Below are 27207 nucleotides of genomic sequence, written 5' to 3'. Positions count from 1 at the left end.
CCGGGCTGCCTTTCCGGGCCCGCGGCTTCCTCCAGCCCGCCCCGCCCCTCGGCCTCGCGGGGCCGCCCCCGACCCCGAACTCGGGCCCGGCCTCGCGGCAGCGGCGGCGGCGGCGGCGGCGGCGACTCCACGGCGCTCCGCCGCGTCCCCGCGTCCCCCCCGCGTCCCGAGAGCCGGCGCGGCGCGGTGAGTGCTTGCGTGGCGCGGGCTCGCGCGGGCGGGGGCGGCCTTTGTCTGCGGCCGCGCGGTGCGGGGCCGCCGGACCGCGTGCCCTGCCCCCCGGCGCCCGGCCGTCTCCCCCGGTCCGCGGCGCTGCCCGGCTCAGGGCCCCCGAGGCGCGGGGGGCCGCCAGAATCCAAGCCCGCCCCAACCTCGCCGCCGAGCGGGCTGGGGCGCGGAGGGACCTGCCCTCACCCGGGAGGCCCTGGAGGAGGCTGGTGGGTGCTTGTGATTACCGGAGGCCCTGGGCGTGCAGGGGCGTGGGGACCGATCTGTCGCCGTGGTGATTCTGGAGAGCTCAAGGAAGCCAGCCGGAGCTAGGAGGGGAGCGGGGTCTCCCGGCCCTGCCGAGGGCCCTGTAGACGAAAACACTCAGTCCCATCCTTGAGGAGGGAGAGCTGCCGGGGAGGCGAAGGGTGGGAGGGGGGCCCGACTCTGCTTGGCCCGGAAGGACGGAGTGGAGGACTCGCACGGGTAGCAGCGGGAGCGAGGGGGGACAGATCCTGAGAATCGGTAGGGACATCTGACCAGGGTGAAGGGGTGAATTTGTGTCGGGGGTGGGAAGCGAACACGAGGGAGCAGGGATGGGGCAGTTTGGGCTCGGGAAGTGTCCAGGAGATGGTGGGTGAGGCGGAACGGAGAGGAGATGGGGAATTGGGTGGCGGGAAGGCGGGGACCGTGGTGGGGACACACTAGAATAGAGGGGGTTGAATCTCCGTGTCCCAAGGCCCTCAGTTGCTGTTTAGGGAGGGAGTTGGCAGGTTTGGTGGCCTAAGGCAGAGTGAACTGCCAGAAAAGGGGATTTATTTCTAAACCGGACCTGCCCTAATGAGAAATGCGTGACGGATGACTCAGATATGGATGGATCTATCGCGGAGAGAAAGAAAACGTTAGGCAAAACAGTAAAGCAGAAAAGATTGGGGGAAGCGGGAAAAGGGGTTTGTTTGCCTTAATTGAGAAAAACTATTTACCTTCCAATTGGATGTGGATAATTGTAATGGGCCAATTGCATCATTAAATTAAGGCCCCAGGTCCTTTTCTTGCAGGCATGTCTTTAGCAGTTAGCTTCTGTATTAGAAAGTAATGAAGCTGTTCTGTCTTTAAGAGACTTCTTCATTCGGTTCCACTTCCTCTCATTCCCTTTGGCCTCCCAGAAATCTCTAGGAAATCTGATGCTGTGCAGTCTTCCTTGTCGTTTTGGGGGCTGAGAGAAATAAAGTCTAAACTTGAAATTAGTTGAGTAGTTGAGACTTGTCTGATGGGTTGGGCCCATCTGAGTGGCTGGGAGGGGTGGAGGGCTCCGGGGCTGGAGGGTATGAATGATGGCTCATATTTCCAGCTCATTTGGGGATGGGGATATTTTGGGTGAGTACATTTCCCTGATATCTGGAGTTCCTGGGCTTTAGCGCTAACATTTATATTTAACTATTGAGCGTGGAATTCTTTCTCATATTATGTACATCATAGTCTGACATCAGAACATTTCAGACGTCAGTGAAATTTTTCTTTGTGACTTTGGGTCAGGGCTGTGAACATCAGTTTTTGCACTAAGGGGTTGTAGGGCAAGGGGACTCTCGAAGAAGCGAGTTTTGCACGAAGTGGCCTCAGCAATGCTTTTATTGGCCCCATGACTGATGTTTGGAGTTCTGTCTTCTCTTTGATGACATCACTGGTGGTTTCTCCCTCCTGCTTGCCTTCAGTGAGCTTTCCAGTTTACTCCAGACTCCTGTACTGCAAGAAATCCGACCATCGGGGGCTTGGCTTATTAGAGGTGAGAAGCCTGTGGTAATGCAAGCCTGACGGTGGGAAGGGGTGCCAGGATTTGGGGACCTGTTTCTCCATCCTGTTCCTGGCCCTCTGCAGTCTGACCAGGCCCCCAATGGGAGGCCCCGACATTGGCTGAATGTCGGAGATGCTCTGATGCCTGACAGTCAGGTTTTGGGTGCTTGAATGTTTGCGGAAGGGACATTTCTATAAATGTCCCTTCTGAGGAGGCTGTGTCCTTATTCTGGTGAGGTTGACCTCGGAGCCTTCCTGGGGGAATCCCTCCACCCTTAACCTGTAGTCTTGTCTTGTCTGGGGTCCTAAATCTTCATTCTTTGGAGCAGAGTTTAGCCTTGACAGTGAGCTGGGCAGTACTGTTTGGGGTCAGAGTGTCAGGATGACCATAGGGCCATGATTCCACAGCACCCAAGGAGAGTCTTAGACCGTGTTGTAGAACAAACCTTGGGCCTGCCGCTGGCTGGTTCTTGGTTGGACGTGTGGGGTTTTAAATGGGAAGGAAATGATCCAAATCTAAGCAGCCTCCAAGATTTTGACCACGTGGGGTGTGAGGCTGTGGACCTGAGTCATGGGGTCAAGGGAGGAGGAAGAAGGGCAGGCAGGATGAGGTCACTGCCCCATGAGCTTATCCTCTGGGTGGGTGTCCACTTGTCATTGCTGTCCTTTTTCCACACCCCAAGGCAGGAGTGACAGGGAGGTCCGCTAGCAGAAAGGGAAGGCGTAGTCTGGGCCTGGGGGAAGTAAGAGGGTTGGGAACTGGTTGATGTGATCCTTGAGAAATTTCCTTTGCTACCTCTGCAGTATGAAGTTCCAGGTAGGGACATGGAGTTTTCATGTTGGGGGTGGGGGGTGGGGGGAGGGAGAAGGTTGTGCTAGAGTGTGCTGTGTTTAGTACATATCATCTCATTTAATCATATCAGTCCTACGGAGTAGGGTATCATTAGCTCTATTGTATAGATGGGCAAGCCAAGGCCCAGAGAGGGGAAGTCACATGCCCAAGGATACTCAGCTGGCAAATGCTGGAGCCAGAATGCTGTCTGTCCCCAAACAGGTTCTTTCTGCCACTCTGGAGGCAGCAAGAGGCTTTACCCCTCCTTCTGGAGGCTGGCAAGACATGCTCAGGGTCCCCATAGCAAGGCAGAAGGGACTCATCCGAGAGGCTGGGGAGAGGACTGGCCTGACCTGAGTATCCCAGTTGGGGCCATTGCTGAGAGTGCTTGCTTTTCCAGAGGCCTAGTCCTCAGCACACTCATGCCCCCAAAGTTCCTCCTCCCCTCTCCAGTTCTGACTGGTGCCCCCTGCCCGTCGCCCCCATCCTCCCTCTCATTCTCTTTGTGGTCCAGAGAATGGATGCCCCCTCCACACCCCTAATTCCTTTGGGCATCTGGCCTTCCTGAGGCATAGGGAGAGCGCATCAGAGGGAAGCCCATGAGGAATGGGGAATGAGAAGCATTTTTTATTGGGATCCTGGGAGTAGGAAGAGATACTATCTCTGAGAAGCAGGGCTCCCAGGTTACCCTAACGTCAGCACGGGCTCCCCCGGACTGGGCCTTCCTCAGGGGACACTGGAATTTGTGCCCCGTACGGGGGGGGGGGGGGAGATGGTAGCAGCAGGGGCACTAGGGGGTGGAGTCCATGATGCTTGGTGCTGTGATCTTGTGTTTGGGAGGAGGAAGGAGGAGAGGACCACCAGGGATGAGCCAGACATAGAGATGGAGCCACATTGGGAGTCTGCAGCCTTGGAGCTGGGGTGCAGGTGGGATTCTTGGTGGAAAGGGGGTCACAGAAGGAGTAAAGGTCTCAGAGACGTGATGTGTAACCCAACAGAGGAGCTCCTGGCTGGGGAGGGGGTGATGCTCAGTGCAGGGGGTGCAGGAGGCCTTATCCCTATGCCTATGGCAATAATAGCAACAGGAATAACAATTGTTAGCGCTGTTTGTGGCTGCTAGGTGCTTTCCCAAGTCCTTTCTGTATATTGTCTTATTTTATTCTCATAGCAGCCCATGTGGGGTAGGGATTGTTCCTCCTGTTTTAGAGCTATGGAATCAAGTCCCAGCGAGATTAAGTCATTTATACTTGGTCATGTGTCTAGCAAAACGTTCAAGTCAGAATTTGAACCCAGGGCTGCCAGCTCCTAAGCCCAAACTGTATCCTGGGACAGACAAGGTGGCCTTATGATGCCATTTAACAACACAAAAGGCCCAAACTGACTCAGATTATCAGGAAAAGGGAAGGTCCACAGGGGAAGCAGTTCCCAGGCTGTCCTATAATCATCCTAAGGGTAATTTCGAATCCTTATTTTATAAATGAGCAAACTGAACCTCAGAGAGGATGTTTTCTGAAAGTCTCATGACTAGGAAGTGGTGAGTCTGAATTTAAACCTGTATCTCTGACTCCAGACTCATCTCCTTTAAACACCAGGGCTCACTTCTTCCATGAAGTCTCTTCTGACTATAGCAGCTCAACATGTGACCAAGCTTGTAGTGTAGGATGGTGGTGAGACCTTTCTCTGAGGGCTAAGGAGATAAAGGCCCAGAGAGGCATGGGTTTGCCCTAGGGAGCCTAGCAAGTGAGTGATGGAGCCCTGTCTAAAATCTATAAAAATCTTTGAAGTTGCTGTTTTCTTTTTGTTAATTGCAAAAGAATTACGTGCTCATTGTCAAAGTTACCGAAGTATATCAACCAAGAAATGGAAGTAGACACTTACTCTCATTCCCAAGTCCCGGAGTTGGGTTCACTCTCACACTTCCAGACCCTTTTCCCATATGCAAACATCCATCTCTTTCTCTCTATCTATCTAAACACACACACACACACACACACACACTCCTTCAGTTATTCAACAATGCATTGAGCCCTCATTATGTGCCGGGACTTTGCTAGAATGAAGGATACAATAGTCAGTAGAGCAGATGCTGTTTCTTCTCAGGGAACTTCTAGTATGACATGAGGAAGAGAAAACTGTGCAGTGAGTAATAGGGATTTCCGTGGAGTGGCAGATCTCTTCCTGGCTTTTCTGCCAAGGTGACTCTCAGGATAAAGAGATGTTACCTATGTCATGCAGGAAGAAGGAATGGTGTTTGCAAAACCTCATGAGGAGAGGATCCCATGTTATAGGAAGGTGAAGAGGCCACTGTGGCAAGGGCAGATGGGAGGAGGTGAGGCTAGGGAGGTAAGCAAGCCAGACCAGGTGGGGCTCCGTGGGCCATGGCGGAGCTGACTAGAGCATGTTGGCCTAATGCAATTTATGTTTTTATAGCAGTTATTCTGGGTGCTGTGTAGAGTCCAGGCTGGAATATAGAACTGGGTGGGGAGATGAGAGAGAAAGTTGAGGGACCAGTGAAAAAGCTTTTGTGGTCATCCAGGCAACAGATGATGACGACGTGGCCGACCAGAGAGAGGAGCACAGGTAGAGAGAAACAGGAGTGAAACTCTGTCAGGAAAGTCGGTTGACTTTTTTCCACAAAGGGCCAGAAAGTAAATATCTTAGGCTTTGTGACTATTGCAACTACTCCGTTCTGCTGTTTGCAGTGCAAAAGCAGCCACAGACAATACGTGAATGAAATGTGGCTGTGTTCCAATGAAACTTTATTTACAGACGCTGAAATTTGAATTTTGTGTAATTTCCGTGGCTCATGAGATATTCTTCTTTTGATTTCCAACCATGTAAAAAAGTAAACCCTTTCTTAACTGGCGAGCTGAACAAAAGCAGCCAGTGGGCTGAATCTGGTGCTTGGGCTGTAGTTTGCCGACCTCTAAGATACATTTTGGTGTTAGGAATGGTTGTTCTTGGTGGTGGGTTGCAGAGGTGAGAGAAACACAGGTTTCTGGCTTGAGCGGAGAGTGGAGAGTGGTGCCTTTCCCATGCAGGAAGAGCTGGGGAAGAATGGGTTGAGGGGGCAAATCAACAGTTTGAAGAGGGACAGGTTAAAAGTGAGATGTCTGTGAGTCAGTCACTGGCACAGAGATGTTGAGGGGACAGTTGGAGCTCAGATGAGAGAGGTGTGGACTTGGGGAAGAAAACCTGGGAGTTGCCAACATATAAATGGTATTTAAAGCCACGGGAGTGGAGGAAGTCATCTAGGAGAAAATAGTAGAGTTGAGGAGAAAGCCTAGGAGCTAACCCCAGGAGGCTCACGGCTGGAGAAGGAAGAATCTGTACTGAAATGTAGGTGATACTGACACAGAGAGAGGACCATGGGACCATTTGTTAACACGGAAATGAGATCATACAGTTGACAGAATACTTTATTGACATGATGTATGCCGTGGAATTATCTCCATATTTGTACACATTCTTTTCAAAAGCTCTATGCTATGCCCCGACATAGATGCACCATAATTAATGTACCAGTTCCCTCACGGTTTCCCATTTTTGCTGCAAGCTGGGCATCTTTGAGACTGGAGCCAGTAGATCCATAATCCAGTTCCTACAAAGTGTGGCCCCTGGGCCAGATCTTCTGCCACTCGTTTTTGTATAGCCCACAGCTAAGAATGGTTTTTACATTTGTCATGGTTGAGGAAAAAAAATCACGTGATTCATGAAAATTACATGCAATTCAAATCTGGGTGTCCGTAAATAAAGTTCTGTTGGAACACAGCTCTGCTCATTCATTTATACATTGTCTATGACTGCTTCCGTGTACAATGGCAGAGTTGAGTAGTTGTGACAGATATCAGATGGCCTGCAGAGCCTAAAACATTTACTATCTGGACCTTTACAGAGTCTTTTCCACACTCGCTCCAGCAGGACAGCTCTGGGAAGTCTGCGCGGGTGTGGTTTGGCTATAAGCCTGTTCCAGAGCCAATCACTGAGGGGTCTCCAGTGAGTCAGTTCTGGTCACCCACTGAGGCCCAAGGCTGGAGGCCCATCCCACCAGCACCATATGAGTGGGTCCCCTAAAGGACAGGGGAGCCCTGTTACCAGACAGAGCCAGCGTAGAACAAGACAGAAGCCCTCTAGAATAAAGGATGCAGAGGAAAGTGACTAAGAGTATCAAGACTGATACTCGTCTGCTCAGCATCTGTTTTGTTTCTTTGTCAAAAAAGGAAGTGGCAGAAGCTGTGAAGAAGGTATTCAGGCAAGGTGGGGAGGCGATAATCTACTTTACATGGATTTGTCTTCTGGCACCTGTGATTGTCTGTCCTGATGCTGAGTGAACTTGGAGAGAAGATAGCCGAGAAGCTGTCCTGGAGACTCCAGGACAGCCGGAGTAGGCAGAGTGGGTGGAGGTCATAGCCTTCCACAGTTTCCCACAAAATCAATTCTTTATTTTTTTTTTTTAATTTTTTTTTTTTATTTCTAGGAGAGAGAGAGACAGCGCGAGCAGGGGAGGGTCAGAGAGAGAGGGAGTCACAGACTGAAACAGGCTCCAGGCTCTGAGCTGGCAGTCAGCACAGAGCCTGACGCGGGGCTCGAACCCACGAACCGCGAGATCATGACTCAAGCGAAAGTCGGACGCTTAACTGACTAAGCCACCCAGGCGCCCCCACAAAATCAATTCTTAACCAATCCCTGACCACCTCCCATGTCCCATCTCCTCAGAGCCTGTGTCTTCTCAGAGTGTGCTGTGGGGGCCCATTCTTTGCTCAAGCAGCCAGATCTCTGAAATGTCTCTTCCTCAGAGCCTCCCCACCCCTCCAGGGAACTGCTGGGCCCTCCATCCCCATAGTACTTCTTCATGTTTGTTGCCTGAATGGGTAAGTGAATGCCAGGACACTTGAGACGAGCAGAGAGCCAGTTTTATGGGGAAGAAGGCCGATTATGGGAACAACATATTGGTGATCGTGTCCTTAACCCCTGACAAAATCCTAGAACCAGTTATTAATTGAGGACTCAAAGAAAACTCCATCTTCTTTAGAATGAGCCTTTTTTTTTCTGGTTCCCCCGCATTTGACCGGTCGTCTGCCAGAAGCAGTGACACCTTGCAGACAGGACATGTGACGGGCAGTTGGGTAGGAAGACTCCTAATCTCAAAGCCCGCAATAGCGGATGGATGTTGATCCAGGGGCAGAACCCAGTGCTTTGGGGTCTGCCTCTTCCTGTCCTCTTCCTGAGGAGCTTGATGACACAAGAAACAAAGCAAGGAGAAGAGAGCAATCTTTTGGGGTTGACATTCATTTTTCTTTTTTTCATCCACCAAAAAACTATCGAGCGCCTTCTGTGTACCAGGACCTGTCAAAATAGTACTTCAAAAGATCACGGCATGGTGACACAGCACTGTGACTGTACTTCACACCACTGAATTGTACCCTTAAAGTGGACAAAATGGTAAACCTCACGTTCCATACATTTTGCCGCAATTTGAAAGAAGAGATCTTGGCAGCTGGAGTGATGGACTCAGCTTAGTTGGATGAAATGTAATGCTAACCCACATGAAACATCCCATAAAGTTCCACCCCTTCCCCTAATCCATCAGAAGAGGATGGCAGAGATGAGAATCAGCAGCAATGCGGGTCCGTGGCTTCCGGACATTGGCCACAATGTTGTGTCTATTATTTTGGGTTATATTGGTGAATAATATTGCATGGCTGTCCAGTGTGACTTCATCAAGGGAAAAGATCTAAAACTTGCAGGGAGGAGGCCGACTTGTTCTACAAGGTCAAAGGAGGACCGTGTGGGAGACAGATTTGGGCTCAGGATAGGGCTGAGCTTTCTACCAGTGACAGCTGCCCCAACGCCAGCGGACTTCTTTGTGAGGTAGTGGGTGCCCATCACTGGAGGGGGCAAATGGGTTGTGCGGGTGGCCAGAGAGAAGTTCCCTGTTCTGACACCTGACCATTAACTTCTGCAGTTTCTTCAGAATTTGTTGGGGGACTTGTTCTCATTCCAAGACCTTCTTCAATGATCCCACCTTTGGCTCCCATCCCTACCAGAGCATGGATAGCTCCCGGTCCTGTTCTGAGTTCCAGCTCTGTGTGTCGAGGCATCCATGTGACATTTGGCACAGATGCTCTGTAGCTCAAGCCCGATGCGCATTGCTCTTCCTCAAATGTGCTTCATTTCCAGGTCTCCCCATCTTATGATGGGTGCACACAGGTATCCATTTGTTCAAGCCTTGGGGACGTCCTTGCCCCTTTCAGCCCCTCCCTCCCATACAAACGGTCTCCAAGCCAGGTCACATGTACCCTTGAAATATCTCCTGAGCCAGGCCTAGGCATCATTAAGTGACTTAAATGATGGAGTGTCCAGTTCATATTTTGAAACACCTATTTTAGATGTGGTTTCCTTTTGCTGCTCTGAACAGTGGCAATTTTCATGGGGTGGGAAGAGCTGGGGGAGGAGGAGGGAAAGGAGGGGAGGGATGGCTCCTTAAATTAGTCACTTCAGATGCTGTTAAGAAAGACCCAAAATAACAGTGACGCTAGAGTAGATGCTTCTTCTCACCCATGTGACAGTCCCGGTATGCCCAGGGCTGATACTGCGCTCCCTAAGGGGGCCTTGTGTCTTGCTGTTCTGAAGTCCCCAGAGTGTTGCTCTTGGCAGCACAGCCTCAGATGGTGACCACAGCTGTGTTCCAGCTAGTGGGAAAGGGGAGGAGAAAAGAGAGGGTATGCTCCCTCTCTTGAAGTGTATGACCCACACGTTGCACACATCAGTTCCTCTGGTATCCTATTAGCCAGAAGACGGTCACACGGACACACCTTTCCCCTGCAAGGCAGGCTGGGATCTGTAGTCTTTAGCTGAGCGGCCATGTGCCTAGTTAAAGATTCTACAGAAAAGGAAAGTAGGTAAAGGGGGAAACTGGTGGTTTCGGCTGCAATCATTTTGTACATTTCAATGTGAACTTCATGATAGTTAATTGGCTCTACCTCAGGGACTGTACACATTCAGTGCAGACCCCAACACGGGGCTCAATCCCACGAACCGTGAGATTGTGACTTGAGCAGAAATCAAGAATTGGAAGCTCAGCCAACTGAGCCACCCAGGTGCCTCCAGACAAGCATTTCTTTCATACATGGGAATGCGAAGTTTAGACGGGGGAAATCCTCTGTTAAAGACTGCACAGCGGTGACAGAGCTGAACCAGGATGCCAAACTCTGGACTCATTTTCTACTATTTCAAAAGGATCTGGATGAGAGGCACATAGGCAACGCCAGGAGGACAGGTCTCTTGGGGCTGGGGAGGAGCCTGTCTACCTGGGGATCTGCTCATCATTTTTCAGGACTCGCCTTTGAGTTATTATTTCTCTGAGGTGCTTTCTAGTAGCTCTTACAGTATCTTAAATAAGATACTATGTGGAAGTGCAGTGATTTACATGCACTTCCCTATTGGAATGCAGGCTCCTTGAGGACAGACACAGCTTAGTCCTCTCTCTGTCCCCAGACCTGGTAGGTCTGCCTCCCAGGTACTCAGTGAGTAGTTAAATGCACTACTGAATATACAAATGAATGTATATTTAACGAGTCCTTCAATTGCAGATAATAAAAACTTTGCTGAAACTAGCTTGAGTGAAAAAAGGATGGACTCAAGTATCTGGGCAGTCCATGTGTGCTTCAGGCATAGCTTGATCCAGGTGCTAAAGTGCTGTTTTCAGAGGCCCTGCCTCTGTGCTATGCTGGTTAGCACAGATTGACACTAGTTATTTGGTTTGACTCTTCTTGCCCTCTTGGTGGGAGGCATTGTCCAAGTGGCCCCTGCAGGGACTGGGAGGAGGCAGGGGGTTAAGAGAGTGTGGGATGGTCAAGTGTTTGGGGGACAGCACAGAAGTGGCATTTGCCTTAGACAATGATTTCTGATGACAAGTTTCTTTGATATGTAAGAATTTCCCAGAACATAGATTTGTAGAAGACTCCTGCATAACCTTTATCAATAGTGATTGAGGTAGGTGATTTAGATGCTTATCCTATGGGGAAGGAAGGTATCTTTAGCATCCAAGACAATGTTTTCATCATAAAAAGGGTGAAGTTACTTCTTTGTGAGCTGGGGTCAATAGCTTGTTCTTTTAAGGAGAAGTATTAAGAATAACAGGTCTTTCAGGAAACACAATGTTTGCTCCCATAATTACAAAAGAAGAAATTCCTCAATAGGTTCCTTCACAGGGTGCAATCAGCATATTCAAGGCCAGAATAAGTCACCCTGAATACTGATCACAAGATGCCTTGGGGGGCTGGTGCTCCAAGCAGAAACAATTGGGTGGGGGTGGATATCTGTCCTTAACTCTAAATTAGGCTCTTTGTCTCAGGGCCAGACTCAGTTGTAACTCTTGTGTTCTTAACCCCCGTTATTATCTAAGTCTTGGATCTGCAAGGCCCGTAGAAAGAGCCTTTTGACAGTCATCCACAATGCTTTCATCTAAAATCTCTTTTGAAAAGGCAGGAATATGCTTTTCCTTATGAGGAATCTGTGTAGGGAATATCACTCTGATTTGGAATATTGTGAGGCCTGGTCAATACCAGCAGGCTCATTTCTAGCATGAGCCAGTAGTAGCAGAAGGAGATACCAGTTTTGCTTCTCATGGCAGGAGCTGTGCAAATGCTGCCATCTCCTCGCTGTGACCGTCACCCAGCGAGGCCAGTGCGGCTCCCAGCAGTGTTCCTCTTGGGCATCTCTAGGTTTGGGGTGTCTTGTTTTTTGGTTTTGGCTTAAAGGGGGCACACCTTGGGTCATCTCTTGGGAACTCCCCTGTGGCCACACCTCTGCTGGGGTTGGATGAACTTGCTGTACCATCAGGCCGAGGGCGGTCTGGGCCCCTCAGTCCTGCTTCTCCAGGAAAGCCAAGGCACTCTGTGCTCTTTCCTGTCAGGGCCCCTCAGAGTTCCCACACTGGGCTGAGACTGGGATGAAGGAAGAGGAGGAGGGAGGCTGGCTGGTGACTCACAGGGAGGAGTAGCTGCTGACTCCGGCCAGTCCTGCCAGGGTATGAGAATTCCCCTTTGTAGAGGAGGTGGGCAGGGTGGTGCAAATGCAGCATGCGATCTGTGCGTCTCCATGAGGCTAGGGAGACAGGGGCAGCCCATCTCTCCCAATGGGCAGTGATTGGCTTTCTGTTCCCAGGCCAAGCTCCCATCCCCTGTGTGGCACCTTATCTCCGATATGCGTTTCTCCTTCCTGCCTTCAGTCCCTGAGGGCCCTGCTGTGGGGGTAGGAGCCTCTTTGTGGTGTGGAATTCTCAGGTCACCTTGGTTCTAGACTGTCAGGCTTTCCCCAAGGGTAAGCCTTGAGGGTGGGAACTTTCCCGGGTTCACAATCTAAGAAGGTAATCAAAGTGGGCTTGCCCACCCATGGAAAACTTCCCATTCTCCCTCTGGAGTGAAGGACAGCTTGGCCCTTGGGGAGCTCTGATAGGTCTGGCTAGGAGAGAGGTGCTCTCTGACCTCCCCTACCCAGAATGGCAGGCATTCCCAAGAGACCCTGGCTTACTGTCTGGACGCTTCATGAGAAAGGTCTGGAGTGACAGGCAGAGCAAAGTGGCTTTATTTCAGGGGTAAATGGGGAGCCATGGAAGGTTCTTGAGCACGGGCAAGGATGTGAGCAGATTCCTGTCTTAGGTCCTGAAAGCAGACGTCGTAGACAGTGAGGTTGGCAGGGAGCAGAGCAGAGATAGCAGGGCCAGTGAGGGAGGTCACGGGAGGGCCAGAGGAGCGCTGACCCCACGGGCCAGGGCAGGAGTGGCAGGCATAAGTGGAGAGGGAGGGGGAGAGGAGGTGGCCCCAGGCCCTGGTTCTTCCTTAGGGGTGGGGGTGGGGAGCAGTGCGGGAGGCTGCCGCCTGCTAGCTTTTCCTGTGGCCAGTGGTTGCCCTTGTGGGCAGGATGCAGTGCCCGCCAAGGGTGCCTTTATGAATGAGCAAGAAGGCTGCTGACTCAGCAGGCGGCGAGGCTTTGAGGCTGCTGGGTTTGGACCGGAAGTGTCTGGGAAGGAAGTGGCTGCTCAGGGCTTCCCCGAGGTGGACAGCTGGGTGGGGGGGCAGGATGCACCCGGTTTGGCCGAGGGACTCCCTCAGCCCAGCTGCCTGCTGTGTGCTGGGGGGAGGAGAGCCTGGCTGGGACTGAAAGGCCTGACGCCGGGTCCCTGTGACTGGAATGATGCTGATGGCTGTGAGACTTGCCCCTCGGGAGAGGCAGAGAGGTGTGGCCGAAGGCTGGGCACCCAGACCTCCTCGGCTGTGCCAACTGGCAAGTTCTATCGCACTAACAATGTCACCTCACGTGTATGGGCTTTATTTATTTATTTATTTTTCTCTTGCAAAATGGGGCCAAGTCAACTCGCCCCTCTCCCTGGGTGGTTGCGAGAATGTGAAATCGGTCGTGTTCCCGTTGAACAGTGATGGATGGCCTAAATCCACCCAGGTTATGTGGCTCAGTGGCACGTGGCGTGGACAGTGAGGCAGCAACTGTGGGACAGGTACAGCCTGCCCAAGTCAGACAGCGGGGCGGTGGGCTGAGGGGCAGCCAGGATTGGGAGCAGGCCTGGGCCCAGGGAGGCTGGGGGAGGGGGGTCCTGGCTCGGGTCTGTGGCCACAGACATACCTCTCACTCAGTCCTGACCCCAGCCTCTGAGGTCCACCCCAGGCCTGGCCTCTTCCATTTCTGATTGGTCTCGGTCACTCAATAGAAAGCGTCCAACTGGCAAATATCCTCTCTCTTGGGCCTCGTGCTCTCACACCAGCTGCCTCCTAGAACTCTCCCCTGGAAGTTTCCGCACAAACACGGCGAACTTCACACACCGTACACCGAACGCCTCCATGTTCTGTGTCAGCCACGTGTTCTGCCCCACCCGCTCACTGGACTCAAAGGTGTGGCTGCCTGACAGCTCCTGACCCTCTCCCCACACCCTCCAGTGCTGCTGTTTTCACCTAGACCTGCTTGATCTCTTCTCATTTATGCTGCAGATGCTATCAGAGTCATTTTTCTGAAGCACAGCTCTGACCATATCCTTTCTCCTGTTCCAGAACCTTCAGTGGCTCCCAGTGGCCTTCAGGATAAACTTCAGAACTCTCAGCTTATCTCTACGTCCAGCTCCAGCCTCAGCCCTTCCTCTCCCCACCAGCTGTTGTCTGGAGCCAAAGTGATCTGCGCACATTCTTGCCCTGGGCCGGCCAGCCTTGCCCCTACTTGCCACCTTGCCTGTCTTCCTGTTCATATCAACATCTTAGTTCTGGAAGGGTGGGTCCCAGCTGCCTCCATGTGCCCTAGTCTAGCCTCCCCAGTGACTCAGTGCCCTCTAGCCAGCATCTCTCAAAAAAAATCCCTCAAGTGGGGAGCCTTGTAGGGTGTGGAGGGAAGACTTGTCAGTGGGCAATTGAAGCCTTCCCTGAGCTGGTCAAGGGGGCGAGGGGGCGTGAGGTGAGGGAGGGCCTGGGGAGGACCGTCCACGACAAAGGCCTCGATTCTTCTTCCTTGCAGGCAGGGGCAGCCTTCCACTACGGAGAGCCCAGCTGTCAGCTGCTGCCTCTCGGGAAGATGCTGTGTCGCGGGGCCAGCACGGGTGTGGGTGCCCGTGTGCGTTTGGCCACAGCCCTGGCAGTGCTGTGGTTCTGCATCACAGGTGAGGGGAGCAGTGTGGGGACTGGAAGGGTGGGGGGAGGGCGCCCACCCCCACCAGGGCTCCTGCCAGGCCTCTGTCTGGGGAGGGTTTGGGCGAATCTCCCCTGTGCCCTGGCCACACTCCTTTCCATCCCTGGGATTCAACAGGTGACTTACTTTGCATTTGTCAGCCTCTGTCTCCTCTTCTGTAAACTGGTAATGTGAGCACTAACGTGTTTCTTGCACACACAGTGTGTGTTCCCTCCTGAGGGCCTCTGCACGTCCTGTTCCCTCTGCCTGGAACTTTCTGTCCCCAGACATTTGCACGACTTGATCCTTTATTTTGTTCAGGTCTTCGCTCCTATGTCACCTCCTCAGCAAAGCTTTCTTGGCTGCCTTGTATAAAATAGCATATCATCGGGGCGCCTGGGTGGCTCAGTCAGCTAAGCGGCCGACTTCAGCTCAGGTCATGATCTCACAGTTCGTGGGTTCGAGCCCTGCATCGGGCTCTCGCTGATGGCTCAGAGCTTGGAGCCTGCTTCTGATTCTGTGCGTCTTTCTCTCTCAGTCTCTGCACCTCCCCCACTCACACTGTGTCTCTCTCTCTCAAAAATAAACAGACATTAAAAATAAAATAAAATAGCACATCATCTCTCCCTGTCTTCGACTTTGCTTCTGCATGCTTCTAACCAGACTTCTCCTCCACCTGACATGTTATATGTTTCCGTGCTTACTGCCTGCTCTGCTCAAAGAGCAGGGTCTGTCCCCAGTGTCCGGATTGGTGCAGCCACACAGCTCAATTACCATGTTGAATAAATGATGTAAATCTTCCCATTCAGCTCTTGGCACGGAATCAGCATTCAACAATGGCATTACTTTTAATAACAACATCCTCACATTTGAAATCCTTAGCCTCTGGCGGAGGGAGAGGCTGCCTTCTTCCACCAAAGGGAAAGACAAAGCTGAGTGTCTCGTGCCACCTGCTGGCCATAAGTGGAAACACGCTCTAGTCCCGGCTGCTCTGATTTCTCTAGAGAAAGGGCTTTATCTGGGCCATTCCTCGGGTTTCGTCCCCATATGCCCCCTCACCTCCAGTTCACCGGCGGGCCCTGTTGGTTCTCCGCCATCGGTAAACCCTGAATCTGTCCCATGCTCTCCACCACCAGTGCCACCCTCTGGAGCTAAGCCAATATCACTTCTTACAAGGACCACTGAAATAGTCCATTCTGCACAGAGGAGCCAGAGGGAGTTGTAAGCATTGTTTGCCAGATTATGTCAGATTAACACCTCCCCTGGCACCCCGTGACTTCCCATTACGTGTAGCAAGCCGAAATTCTTTCGCGGTCTTCCAAAGCTCTTCCATCCAGACTCCTCTGCCACACTGGACAGCTGAGTGTGGGGATATTTTCTCGTGGGGAGCTGAATCTTGCCTCAGGGCCTCCCCACTCACTGTTCCCTCTAGCTGGAACACTCTTACAATGGCTCTTTTTTGTTTGTTTGTTTTGTTTATTTATTTTTGTGGGGGAGAGAAAGAGGGACAGACAGGTTGTGAGCAGGGGAAGGGCAGAAAGAGAGGGAAACAGAAGACCCCAAGCAGGCTCCACCCTGCCAGCCCAGAGCCAGACTTGGGGCTTGAACCCACAAACCATAAGATCATGACCTCAGCAGACTTAAAGGGTTGGATGCCCAACCCACTGAGTCACCCAGACGCCCTGACACTGGCCTTTTGTATGTGACGCTCTTTTTCATTTCCTTTAAATCTCAACTTAATATCCTTTTAGTGAGAGTGTGACTCACCAGCACCTTGAAAGGTATGGGCATTCTTTCTTTCATGTATAGAAGCTAATCATGTTTTTTTAGGGGAAAAAAAAAAAACAATGAAAAACTACCTGTTATCCTTTCTCATCCAGAGAAAACCACTATTAACATCTGATATACATTTTCCTTTCCGATTAATAAAGAAAATACATACTTATGAGAAAATGCGGCTAACACAGACAGGTGTAAAGTACCTGTCAAATTTTTGAAAAGCTAACATCTCTAATCCTTTGGCGGCTTTCATACTCCTAATCCCACGATAATGAGACTTTGTGTCTTACTTTGACCCTCTCTCCCATTAAAAGGTAAGCTCTGTAAGGGTGTGACCTTGGCCTTTTTCTCTGTTGCATTCCTAACCATTATGTTTGACAAATGGTAGGTGCTTACCATATAGTCTTGTTGACTGAATGAGGACCACAGATAATAAACTTACTTTGGGTCTCAAGCCTTAAAGGAGGGTTGGACCGGCCTGGGGTTAACCCGGAAGGGGAGGAGAGCTAGGGAGGCCCCCAGTGTCCACGCCCTCCCTCACTGCCCCACCCCACCGCCCCCAGGGCTGGCCCCCGGGGACACGCATTGTCAGGCCAAGGGCAAGCTGCTGTGGTTCTTGTCATAAGATTGGGGTGACTGCACGTCTGGGAATCTGGAAACTCAGTCTGCTTTTGGGTCTGGAAACAAAATGGGAAGATGGAACAGGAACTGGGAGTTAACAGAGGAGGAGGTCTGTGCGGCTGGGGGCTGGTAGCCCGACTTGTCCTCACCCTTCCTTACGGCCTATCCAACCTTGCCCCCAGGCGCCGTGGAGGTCCAGGTCCCCGAAGACCCCGTGGTGGCCCTGGTGGGCACCGACGCCACCCTGCGCTGCTCCTTCTCACCCGAGCCCGGCTTCAGCCTGGCGCAGCTCAACCTCATCTGGCAGCTGACGGACACCAAGCAGCTGGTGCACAGCTTCGCCGAGGGCCGGGACCAGGGCAGCGCCTATGCCAACCGCACGGCGCTCTTCCCCGACCTGCTGGCTCAGGGCAACGCGTCCCTGAGGCTGCAGCGAGTGCGCGTGGCCGACGAGGGCAGCTTCACCTGCTTTGTGAGCATCCGGGACTTCGGCAGCGCGGCAGTCAGCCTGCAGGTGGCGGGTGAGCGCCGGCAGGGGGCGCCCTCCCCTGGAGACACGCCTCCCTTCCCGCCGCCCCTCACCTCTTGGGCCATCGCTGAGCCCATGCGTAACTCCAGCCCCTTTACTGACCCGTGTTCCTCCAGGTGCCCTTTCCTCTCCTGTGACCCCCTCCCCCGTCCTTGCCTTACCTCGACCTCTGCCCTCTGCCCTCTGCCCCTCTCCAGCTCCCTACTCGAAGCCCAGCATGACCCTGGAGCCCAACAAGGACCTGCGGCCTGGGGACACGGTGACCATCACGTGCTCCAGCTACCGGGGCTACCCGGAGGCCGAGGTGTTCTGGCAGGACGGGCAGGGTGCGCCCCTGGCCGGCAGCGTGAACGTGACCACGTCGCAGATGGCCAACGAGCAGGGCTTGTTCGACGTGCGCAGCGTCCTGAGGGTGGTGCTGGGCGCCAACGGCACGTACAGCTGCCTGGTGCGCAACCCCGTGCTGCAGCAGGACGCTCGCGGCTCCGTCACCATCACGCCGCATAGAAGCCCCACAGGTTTTTGGTTTGGTTTGTTTGCTTCAATCTCCCGTGAGGGAAGGAGGTCTTGGTCCAATCAGCAGGGGCTGCGGGACTTGAACCTCGCGCCCTACCTTCCGTCTCCCGGAACGATGACATTCCCTGTGATGATAACAGGAAAGATAAACAGGGTGGGGAGGCAGGGAAACTCACGTTGGTGGTAGGGGTGAGAACAATGATCACAGGCCTTCTCCGCCCTCCGGGTTTCCTGACTCCAGGGCTCCGGAAACCTCTGGAAAGGATGGAGAAGCATTCGGATCACAGCAGAGAGCGTAAGGGTAGGAGAGGCAAACAGATCCATTGCAGGGGAGGAGGGTTGTGCTAGGGCTGGATGCGCCCCCAGGGCTGGCCCCCGGGGACACGCATTGTCAGGCCAAGGGCAAGCTGCTGTGGTTCTTGTCATAAGATTGGGGTGACTGCACGTCTGGGAATCTGGAAACTCAGTCTGCTTTTGGGTCTGGAAACAAAATGGGAAGATGGAACAGGAACTGGGAGTTAACAGAGGAGGAGGTCTGTGCGGCTGGGGGCTGGTAGCCCGACTTGTCCTCACCCTTCCTTACGGCCTATCCAACCTTGCCCCCAGGCGCCGTGGAGGTCCAGGTCCCCGAAGACCCCGTGGTGGCCCTGGTGGGCACCGACGCCACCCTGCGCTGCTCCTTCTCACCCGAGCCCGGCTTCAGCCTGGCGCAGCTCAACCTCATCTGGCAGCTGACGGACACCAAGCAGCTGGTGCACAGCTTCGCCGAGGGCCGGGACCAGGGCAGCGCCTATGCCAACCGCACGGCGCTCTTCCCCGACCTGCTGGCTCAGGGCAACGCGTCCCTGAGGCTGCAGCGAGTGCGCGTGGCCGACGAGGGCAGCTTCACCTGCTTTGTGAGCATCCGGGACTTCGGCAGCGCGGCAGTCAGCCTGCAGGTGGCGGGTGAGCGCCGGCAGGGGGCGCCCTCCCCTGGAGACACGCCTCCCTTCCCGCCGCCCCTCACCTCTTGGGCCATCGCTGAGCCCATGCGTAACTCCAGCCCCTTTACTGACCCGTGTTCCTCCAGGTGCCCTTTCCTCTCCTGTGACCCCCTCCCCCGTCCTTGCCTTACCTCGACCTCTGCCCTCTGCCCTCTGCCCCTCTCCAGCTCCCTACTCGAAGCCCAGCATGACCCTGGAGCCCAACAAGGACCTGCGGCCTGGGGACACGGTGACCATCACGTGCTCCAGCTACCGGGGCTACCCGGAGGCCGAGGTGTTCTGGCAGGACGGGCAGGGTGCGCCCCTGGCCGGCAACGTGAACGTGACCACGTCGCAGATGGCCAACGAGCAGGGCTTGTTCGACGTGCGCAGCGTCCTGAGGGTGGTGCTGGGCGCCAACGGCACGTACAGCTGCCTGGTGCGCAACCCCGTGCTGCAGCAGGACGCTCACGGCTCCGTCACCATCACAGGTAGGTAGGGGGCAGGTGAACAGATGGGGGCGGACGGGGGGCGGGGGACGGAGGGAGCCGCTGCCTTTTTTTCTAGACTGAGAGCTGCTGTTTTAGGTAGGTTTGGGTGGTCAGACGCCTTTTGAGAAAACGTTCTCAGACATTTCACCAAGATGTCTCAGACTCTTCACCAAGACGTCCTTAAGGGACTTGCTTTAAGGAGCTGATAAGAGCCAGGTGTAATATTCGCCGTCCTAAGAGCGCCTTAGGTGGTACTTGGGCTTCGTATACGGGGGGAGGCCGTAGCGGCCTGGAACCTGGACGTGTGAGCGGGAGTCCTGAGCAGACACAAGGCGTGGTGAGGCCGTGCTTTTCTACGGGAACCCCGCAGCGCAATGGCAAGTGTTGCGGTGTCCAAGGGCGCCTAATCTGAGGCCCGAGAGACAGCCGGTCTCTCCTCACCCCACCGGCGTCCGCTCTTGTGGACGTGAGCTCTCTACCCAGGCAGCAGTTGCGCGTGGGGGGATCTCTGCTGCCCCCGCGTGGTCAAACACCAGATTGATGCCGCCCACTTGCCGATTCCCTCAATCCGTCGGGGTCTGTTTGGGGTCTGAGCCCCAACACCCTCCCTTCCTGCAGTGCCCACATCAGTGGGTGCTCCTTGTGTCTCGGGGTGTGAAGAGGGGGCCTCCCCCCGTACTCTGGTGTCGGGACAGCAGGTTCTGTCTGCCTATTGTCCTCTTTTCCCTGCCCATGACTTCCACCTGCCGGGTGTTTCCGGAAAGGATAAGAAATAAGTGAAGCTTTCTGAGAAAGGAGGCAGGGGTCAGAATGGGCGGGAGCGGTCGGGAGAGGTCTCCAGGGACAGGCGGGAGTTGAAAGGGTCTTGAAGGATCGGTGAACTTCGTGATAATTTGCACACTGGGCTGAACTGGATATTTGCTACACTGTGCAGAAAGGGTCTATGGGTGTAAATGGAATTGTAGGGAGAATGCTTACCCCACCTAGGAGGGGAAAAAAACACCTTTATGTTAAACTTTAGCAGGTAACCTTGAAAGTGCTTTTATTCCAAAGCCCAGCGAGGAGAGAGAGAACTTTCCAAGTCTACAGACTGGTGCAGTGGCTCTACCTTGAGGGTCCTGCACCTTTTTGATAAACACTATAGTTTGCATTTATGTTTAGAGGGTGTGTGGCCCGTCTCAAGTCACCCATGGGGGCTGTGGCCCTTGGTCCCAGCACCTTGTGGCGAGCAGATGAGCCACCACTAGGATCCAACCTTTAGCCTCTCAGCCTAATTTTCTGTCCTCCCCACCACCCAGCCTCCTGGTTTTGTAAGAGCGGGTCTGGCCTACTTTGGAGCCCTTGGCCTGTATTTCACTACAGGCAGCTCTGTGCCTTGTGAAACATTCTGGGATTCGGACTGTCAGTCCTCCAGCCCGGTCTCCCACACCTGCTGGAGGTTAGTGACATTGAGTGCGCTGTGCGTGGAGGGGCCTTTACGGAGCAAGCACTGGAAACGGAGCCTCAACACCCAGGTCTGAGCCCCGTGCTTTACTGTTTGAACGAGGGCAAGTCTGACCTGTGTTCCAGGCACTGGCACCAGTCAGGGGGTGAACGTGGAGAGAGGTCCTCCCTCCTCCTCAGTATTTCTGTGGCTCGGCACCCTCCTTTGCTGCAGGAGCCCCACCGAGGATGCCGAGGGGAAGTTTCCTTCACGGGCTTCGTGGACTAGCCTTCCTGGCCCCTCACGGCCGCTGCTGCCCTCTCCTCCTCCCCTGGGCAGTGTCCTGAGCGGCAGCTCTGCCAGCCGTGCTGGCTGCAGGGAACATCTGCTGCACATGCCTGTGTCCCTGCCAGGGCCTCTGCGCTGAAGGGCCTCCTGGCACAGCTCTCTGCAACGACAGTGGTTTCCGCAGAACCAGCTGGCCCCCCTGGACGGCTGATGCCCTGGGCCCTCACGGTCTCCAGAGAGCAGAGGAAAGCAGCTCTGTCTTTTGTTAGATTTGATGTCCCCAGGGCTTCTGTCCAGGACACAGCATGGGCCCAGGGCCCGGGGCCAATGGTGAGCGTGCTCAAACAGCCTCTGGGGCTGATCCAGGTGCGGGCGCCTCCGGCCCTTCCCTCTGCTGCGTCCCGGCAACATTCCCCTGGCAAGTCTCCTCCTCTTGGGTAAACCCAGAACCCTCGCTGAGGCGCCCTCAGTTCCCACCCCCATCTACGCGCTGGGGCTCCCCCCCCACTTTCGATAAAGGGCTGGATAGTAAATATTTCCGGCTTTTGTGGGCCACGTGCAATCTCTGTTGCTGCGGCTGTTTCTCCTTCCCCTTCTGCTCCTCCTGTTTCTTTTTCGGTAACCCTTAGCAAATATGAAAACTATTATTAGCCCGCAGCCTGTACAAAAACAGACCACAGGCCATATCTGGCTCGCAGACCACGATTTGCCGACGCCGGATCCGTAGGATGGTGGATATCGCCGGGTGGGGTTGGAACAGTCAGGGAGGGCCTCCTGTGGAGGGGAATCTTAAACTACGTGAGAGTTTGGGAGCGCTTTTTAAGGTAGGGGAACCTGACAGCAATGGTGTGGAGGCTGGAAGGAACCAGTTGTGTGTGCAGAGAATGATCAGGACACCAGCATGGCTATGTTCCTGGAGTGGAGTTGGAAAGAGAGGCTGGGGGAAGGTAAGCGGCAGCCATGTGATGGAGGCCCTCCAGAAGGCTGAAGCATTATTCAAATGTCAGTGGAGAGCCACTAGGTGAAGGTTCTAGAGCATCATCAACTTCAGACTCTTTGACCTTGCCAGGTTGAGGCATGTGGACGCCAGCCATGGCCGTGTCAGGGTTTGGATGTGTCCCAGTGTGGGGGGAAGGGGTGTGGGGACTGAAGGGAGCTCTCTTCATAGCATTGGAGCCCAGCAAGGGTGGGGGCTCCCTGTTCATACCTTGTGGCCCATGGTGTGCTGTCCTCCAGGCCATGGGTGCTGGACGTGACAGTCTCTTCCCGTTCTCCCCCCCACCCCTCCCAGGGCAGCCCATGACATTCCCTCCCGAGGCCCTGTGGGTGACCGTGGGGCTGTCTGTCTGTCTTGTCGCTCTGCTGGTGGCCCTGGCCTTCGTGTGCTGGAGAAAGATCAAACAGAGCTGTGAGGAGGAGAACGCAGGTGAGCAAGAGAAGGTGTGCACACGCGCACACACTTGTCTTGGGGTGTGTGGATTTGTCTATGACATCAACATGTGGGGCGCTTCCTAGTGACAGAATGAGCATGAGTGTGCCCATGGGGTCTGACTGTGTGCATGTGACCTTGAGGCTGGATATGTCTTGTGTGTGGCAACAGATGCGAGCCTGCCTATCAGTGCGGGAATCCACACTGGTGAGCAGAGGGGGGAGGTGGGGTCGATGCCAGCAGGTGGTATGTGGGTACGCAAAGGCTTCCGGGGCAGACTTGAATGTCGATGGTGAGAGGTGGGAGCTGGCCAGGCGTTGGGAGGGAGGGTGCCTATGTGGAGGAGAAGGGACAGACGGGTGGTGCTTGTGTTGGAGGCTGGTGGTGGACGGGCTTGGTGAGTGAGTGGATGGGTGAGTAATGGGGTCGGGTGGAGGGGTGAGAAGAAGGTGCTTGGCTTGGTGAGTGGTGGGCTCTGCTCTGTGCTGGCCTCAGGCTTCCGTCCTGTGTCCACCATCCGGATCACAGGTCAGGCCGACTCAGCCCACCTCCCTCCCTCCCACACTCTCACATGGGGAGGTGCAGTAATCGCAGTGGGTTTTTTGTTTTTTTGTTCACCGAGTCCTTGTCTTCCAGGTGCTGAGGACCAGGACGGGGATGGAGAAGGATCCAAAACGGGTGAGTCTGAGCTCAGAGCTGGCCTCATTGGCTGCGGGAAGGACACAGGAACGGGGTGAGGACGCTAGGATCTGGAGGAGCCACATTCGCTTGAGGTTTGAGTGAAGTGTGTCCCGTGGACCGTGGCCCCCTAGCCGGGTGAGTCTGGTATTTGCTTAGCATTAGGCCTCGATCTGGGTTTCCCTGGACTCCCTCTCGGGGGCGGCTTCATCTTTCCTGCCTACCTTACCTTTCTCCCAGGGCCAGCTCCATGCTCAGTAGCCCTGTGCCTGCACCGTGGGGTCTGGTGGCCTCCTAGTTGCAGAGTGAGGACTCAGGAGACAGGGCATCCTGGGTTGAAGCTCCAGCTCCAGCTCGTAGGCTCAGTGGCCTTGAGCCAGTTGCTTTGCTTTTCTGGGCCTCTATGTCTTCATCTTTGAGTCTTGGCTTCCTCCTAGTAACTGCCTCCCTTCATAGGTCCTGTGGGCTAAATTAAGTGAGATGAGTTAATAAAGGGCCTTATAAAGGGCCTAGTACCACACCTGGTGCCTGCGACGGTCTCTTGGAGTCATGTTAGTGGCCAAACAGTTGAAGACCGTCCCATTCTGGTTACAGGCTGTGTGACTTCGGGCAAAGTGCTTTGGTGCTCTGGGCTTCAGTTTCCCACCTGTAAAGTGTTATCCTGCCCCTGCCTCAATGGCACCAGAGGGCTGTTCTGAAGCTCTTTCAAGTGATTAGATACACAGGTGGTTTACAAAGGGTATGGGGCTTTGGGGACACAAACCTGGAGCCCAGCTTGGGGCAGGTGCGGAGGCACTAGTGTTTCGTGGCCCCCCGAGGCCTCACTGTGCTCTCCTATGGGGCTCCTGGGCTGGGAGGGGTAGGTTCCCATTTGGGAGGGTGCCAGTTGACACTGGTCCCCTCCCCACCCCCACGGAAGGAAGAGCAGGAGACTGACACCTGGGGACTGCCGTAAATTATGCCAATTAATTCTCAGCCTTTGGTGTGGAGACAGCCCTGGGATCAGGCCTCGTTTTTCTTGCTCAGAGGCAGAGGTAGTTGACAGAAGGAGGGGGTGGGGAGAAGAGGGTGGCCTAGAGATTTGTCCAGTGTCAGATTTGCATGACCCCAGGCCCACCTGGGGATGTCTGCAGCCTCCTCCTGTAGCCCCTTACTTGGCCCTTATTTGCAGAGCAAACTCCTTCCCCGTCTCTAGCTCACAGGAGGGCCGGGTAGCTGTTCCCATTGTATAGATGGAGAAAACAGAGGCCCAGAGACAGGAGTGACCGGCTACAGAGCGGAGCCAGGACTTGGGACAGCAGCCTCAGGCCCCTTCCCTGGTGCTGGGCCATTGCCCTCATCCTCCCAGCCTCTTCCAATCCATCCAGGCCTCCTTTCTTCCCCGGCTCCCTCTGTCAGACCCCTTCCCCCGCCCCTTCCTGTGGTCCCCCCATCACCATGTGCTCCTTCCTTTGTTGCAGCCCTGCGGCCTCTGAAACACTCTGAAAGCAAAGAAGGTAAAGACACGTGGTGCTTGAGATCATGGGTCTGTGTGTTCGCGCGTCTGTGTGCAGGAGGCTGGGGAGGGTCCCTGGTGGTGAGGGGTGGTGATCACCTGTTCACTGGTGACCTGAGACTCCCTCCCTGGGAGAGCAGCCTGACTCCCCACTGGTGGAGAGGAACCAAGGTCTCAGCTGCTCTAATACGATGCAGATACGACAGAGGCTTCACAACGACGCGAATTTATGTCTCTCTCCTGTAACAGTCTAAGCATAGGTGATCTTAAGGCCACTGATGTCCTGGAGCTAGGTTCCATTTATTGGTGTCTGCTCCCTTCTGCTCAGAGCTTCTACCCTGGTCCTGGGCAGCTACTCCAGCTTCTGTGCAGGCCCCCCCCCCCCCCCCCCCCCCCCCCCCCCCCGCCCAGAAGGGGAAAGAGGAAAGGGAGGAACATTTTCTTCCTAGGGCTTGACTAGAAATACCTCCTATTTACATCCATCGATCAGACCTAGTCACATGACGCCTACCTAGCACAAGAGAGGCTAGGAAATACGGTTTTCAGCTCGGCAGCCATGTTCCCGCTACATGGTAGGTGGTTAATAAATGTTAACAATCATAGTTATTCATATTAGACAACATCAGCGGTTACTTTAAGAAGGGGTTGGTGAGAAGGTTGAGATTCATCCTTATGGAGAGTAACCAACAGCGACATCTGAGTGTGTTTGTCTGGAGACACACGTGTATCTGTTGTGTGTGTCATTTGAAGAAAACGTTCCTTGATGCAGTATTGCCGTTAGACGTGAATGGCTTCCGCCTAAAAATCAAAGTTGGTTGCCAGTGGTTAAGGAAACTTAAGCCTCTTTACGGCTTCCTTGGCATCCCTGTCAGGAAATAAACTTTCACTGAGCTCTTGGAGGCTCACCTCTGCATTTAGAGGAGAAGGGAAGGACATAGGCCCTGTCTTCCGAAAACTTCCAGAGGCAGGGGGGCAATGGGGCCCTCAGAAACCTGCACAAAATACATGACACACAAGGGCCGTAGACTCAGACTTTTACGAAAGGCAGTAAGAGGTGTTTAGGAAGGCAGCCCTGTGCAGAAGAAAGAGGCCCCTGGGTTGGGAGGGGAAACCTTGGGTCTAGTCTCTGCCTTTGACCTTCCTGTAAGTATCCTCATCTGTAGAATGTGCCCCCACTTACAAGATGGTTGTGAGGATTAGGTAAGGTGACAAATGCAGAAGTGCTCTGCAAAGCAGGTCTTTTAAATGCTGTAGAATGTTCCATGGCAGTAATGGAGACCTATGTTGAGGTATGGAAGGATGGAGATAAGTTATCTGCCTCCCTGTTGTTCTGAACCAAATGAGGCATAGAAGGATTGAGCAGATGGAGATGAAAATGTCAGCTTTGTTCCAGAAGACAGCTGCAGTGTGGCCCGGGTGTGGGGTACAGCGTGGCAGCCTGGCCCCCCAGTCTCTGGTCATGCTGGGTGAGCACAGAGGCAGTACCCAGAAGGGAACGCTACTTCCCTGGGACACACAGAGCCCAAAGGATGGCAGAGGGAGCAGTAGGGGCACACATGCCCTGGTCCTCCTTCTAAGCTCTCCATTCAGGTCAGGGGTGGGGCAAAGCCAAGGGTGTGAGTCCACTGGGTGCCCCCCACGTAGAGACCAGAGCCGGAGGGAGGGAGGTTCCACACAGCGCTGCCCTTGGGGAATTCTACACAGAGGGGGAGGTGGGAAGGACTTCTTTCTAGTGGAGGAGAGGGTACGATGGCGGAGGATAGAAGTGGGGAGGTTGTAGATGACAAGGGTGCCAGGGAGAGGGGACAGTGGATGGGAGGGGTGTGGAGCGGGTGGACTGGTGAGGATTAGGCAGCCTCCCTCAGGTACACCAAGGTCTGTCGGAGGCTCAGCTCCTGTGTTGGCATCTGTCTGGGCCTCCAGGGCAGCGCTTAGCGCAGGGAGCCGCTGGTCAGACTGTGGCGGCCACTCGCAGACACACCCTGCCCCTGGAAGTGTGTGACCATGTGCCTGGGGCTCTCGTGCATGCCCAAGAGTAGATCCTGCACTTAATGCCTTTTCCCCTGTGTTTTCTTTCCATCGTGAAATGTAGATGATGGACAAGAAATAGCCTGACCGCGAGCACCAAGGAGCTGCCGCCTCCACCTGGGGGCTCCCACCTCTGGCCCCACTGGAGCCTCAGTGTGAGCCCTGCCTCCGACAGGTGCCTCCACTCTGGCAGGTCCTGCTCGTTCTCCAAAGGACAGAGAGACCACCCCGCAGCCTTACTTCTCCGATGGACGTGATTCCCAAGTCATCCTGCTGCCTTATTTCTCCCATGACATGATACGTAAATCATCGTACTGTCATTTCTTACGGACACGATACAAAGACCACCCCACCACCTTATCTCTCCAACGGCTATGCTGCACGGACCATCTGGCTGCCTTTATGCCCCAAAGGACTCAATATTCAGACGGATCCTCTGCCTTATTTCTCCAAAGACAGGATACACAGTCA

The 27207-nt window shown here is 54.2% G+C and overlaps 1 protein-coding gene across 3 annotated transcripts; it reads left to right on the top strand.

Annotated features, from left to right (window-relative positions):
* On the top strand, positions 1-27207 carry CD276 (CD276 molecule). Of its 3 annotated transcripts, none has more exons than XM_039237879.1 (11): positions 1-186; positions 13894-14107; positions 14348-14489; positions 17080-17418; positions 17624-17944; positions 18549-18887; positions 19093-19395; positions 22398-22532; positions 23172-23213; positions 24674-24709; positions 26801-27207. In XM_039237879.1, exons 3-11 carry the CDS (start codon positions 14405-14407, stop codon positions 26821-26823), a joined length of 1623 nt encoding a protein of 540 aa, XP_039093810.1. In that variant the 5' UTR covers positions 1-186; positions 13894-14107; positions 14348-14404; the 3' UTR covers positions 26824-27207. The 3 variants fall into 3 exon arrangements, with proteins under 3 accessions (XP_039093810.1, XP_039093813.1, XP_039093811.1); XM_039237880.1 differs by lacking the exon at positions 1-186 and adding an exon at positions 1956-1990; XM_039237882.1 differs by lacking the exon at positions 13894-14107.

This window comes from Hyaena hyaena, unplaced genomic scaffold (assembly GCF_003009895.1).
Source record: "Hyaena hyaena isolate Hyena2069 unplaced genomic scaffold, ASM300989v1 scaffold_130, whole genome shotgun sequence".
NCBI lineage: Eukaryota > Metazoa > Chordata > Mammalia > Carnivora > Hyaenidae > Hyaena > Hyaena hyaena.
This window is presented reverse-complemented; position numbering and strand designations above follow the sequence as displayed.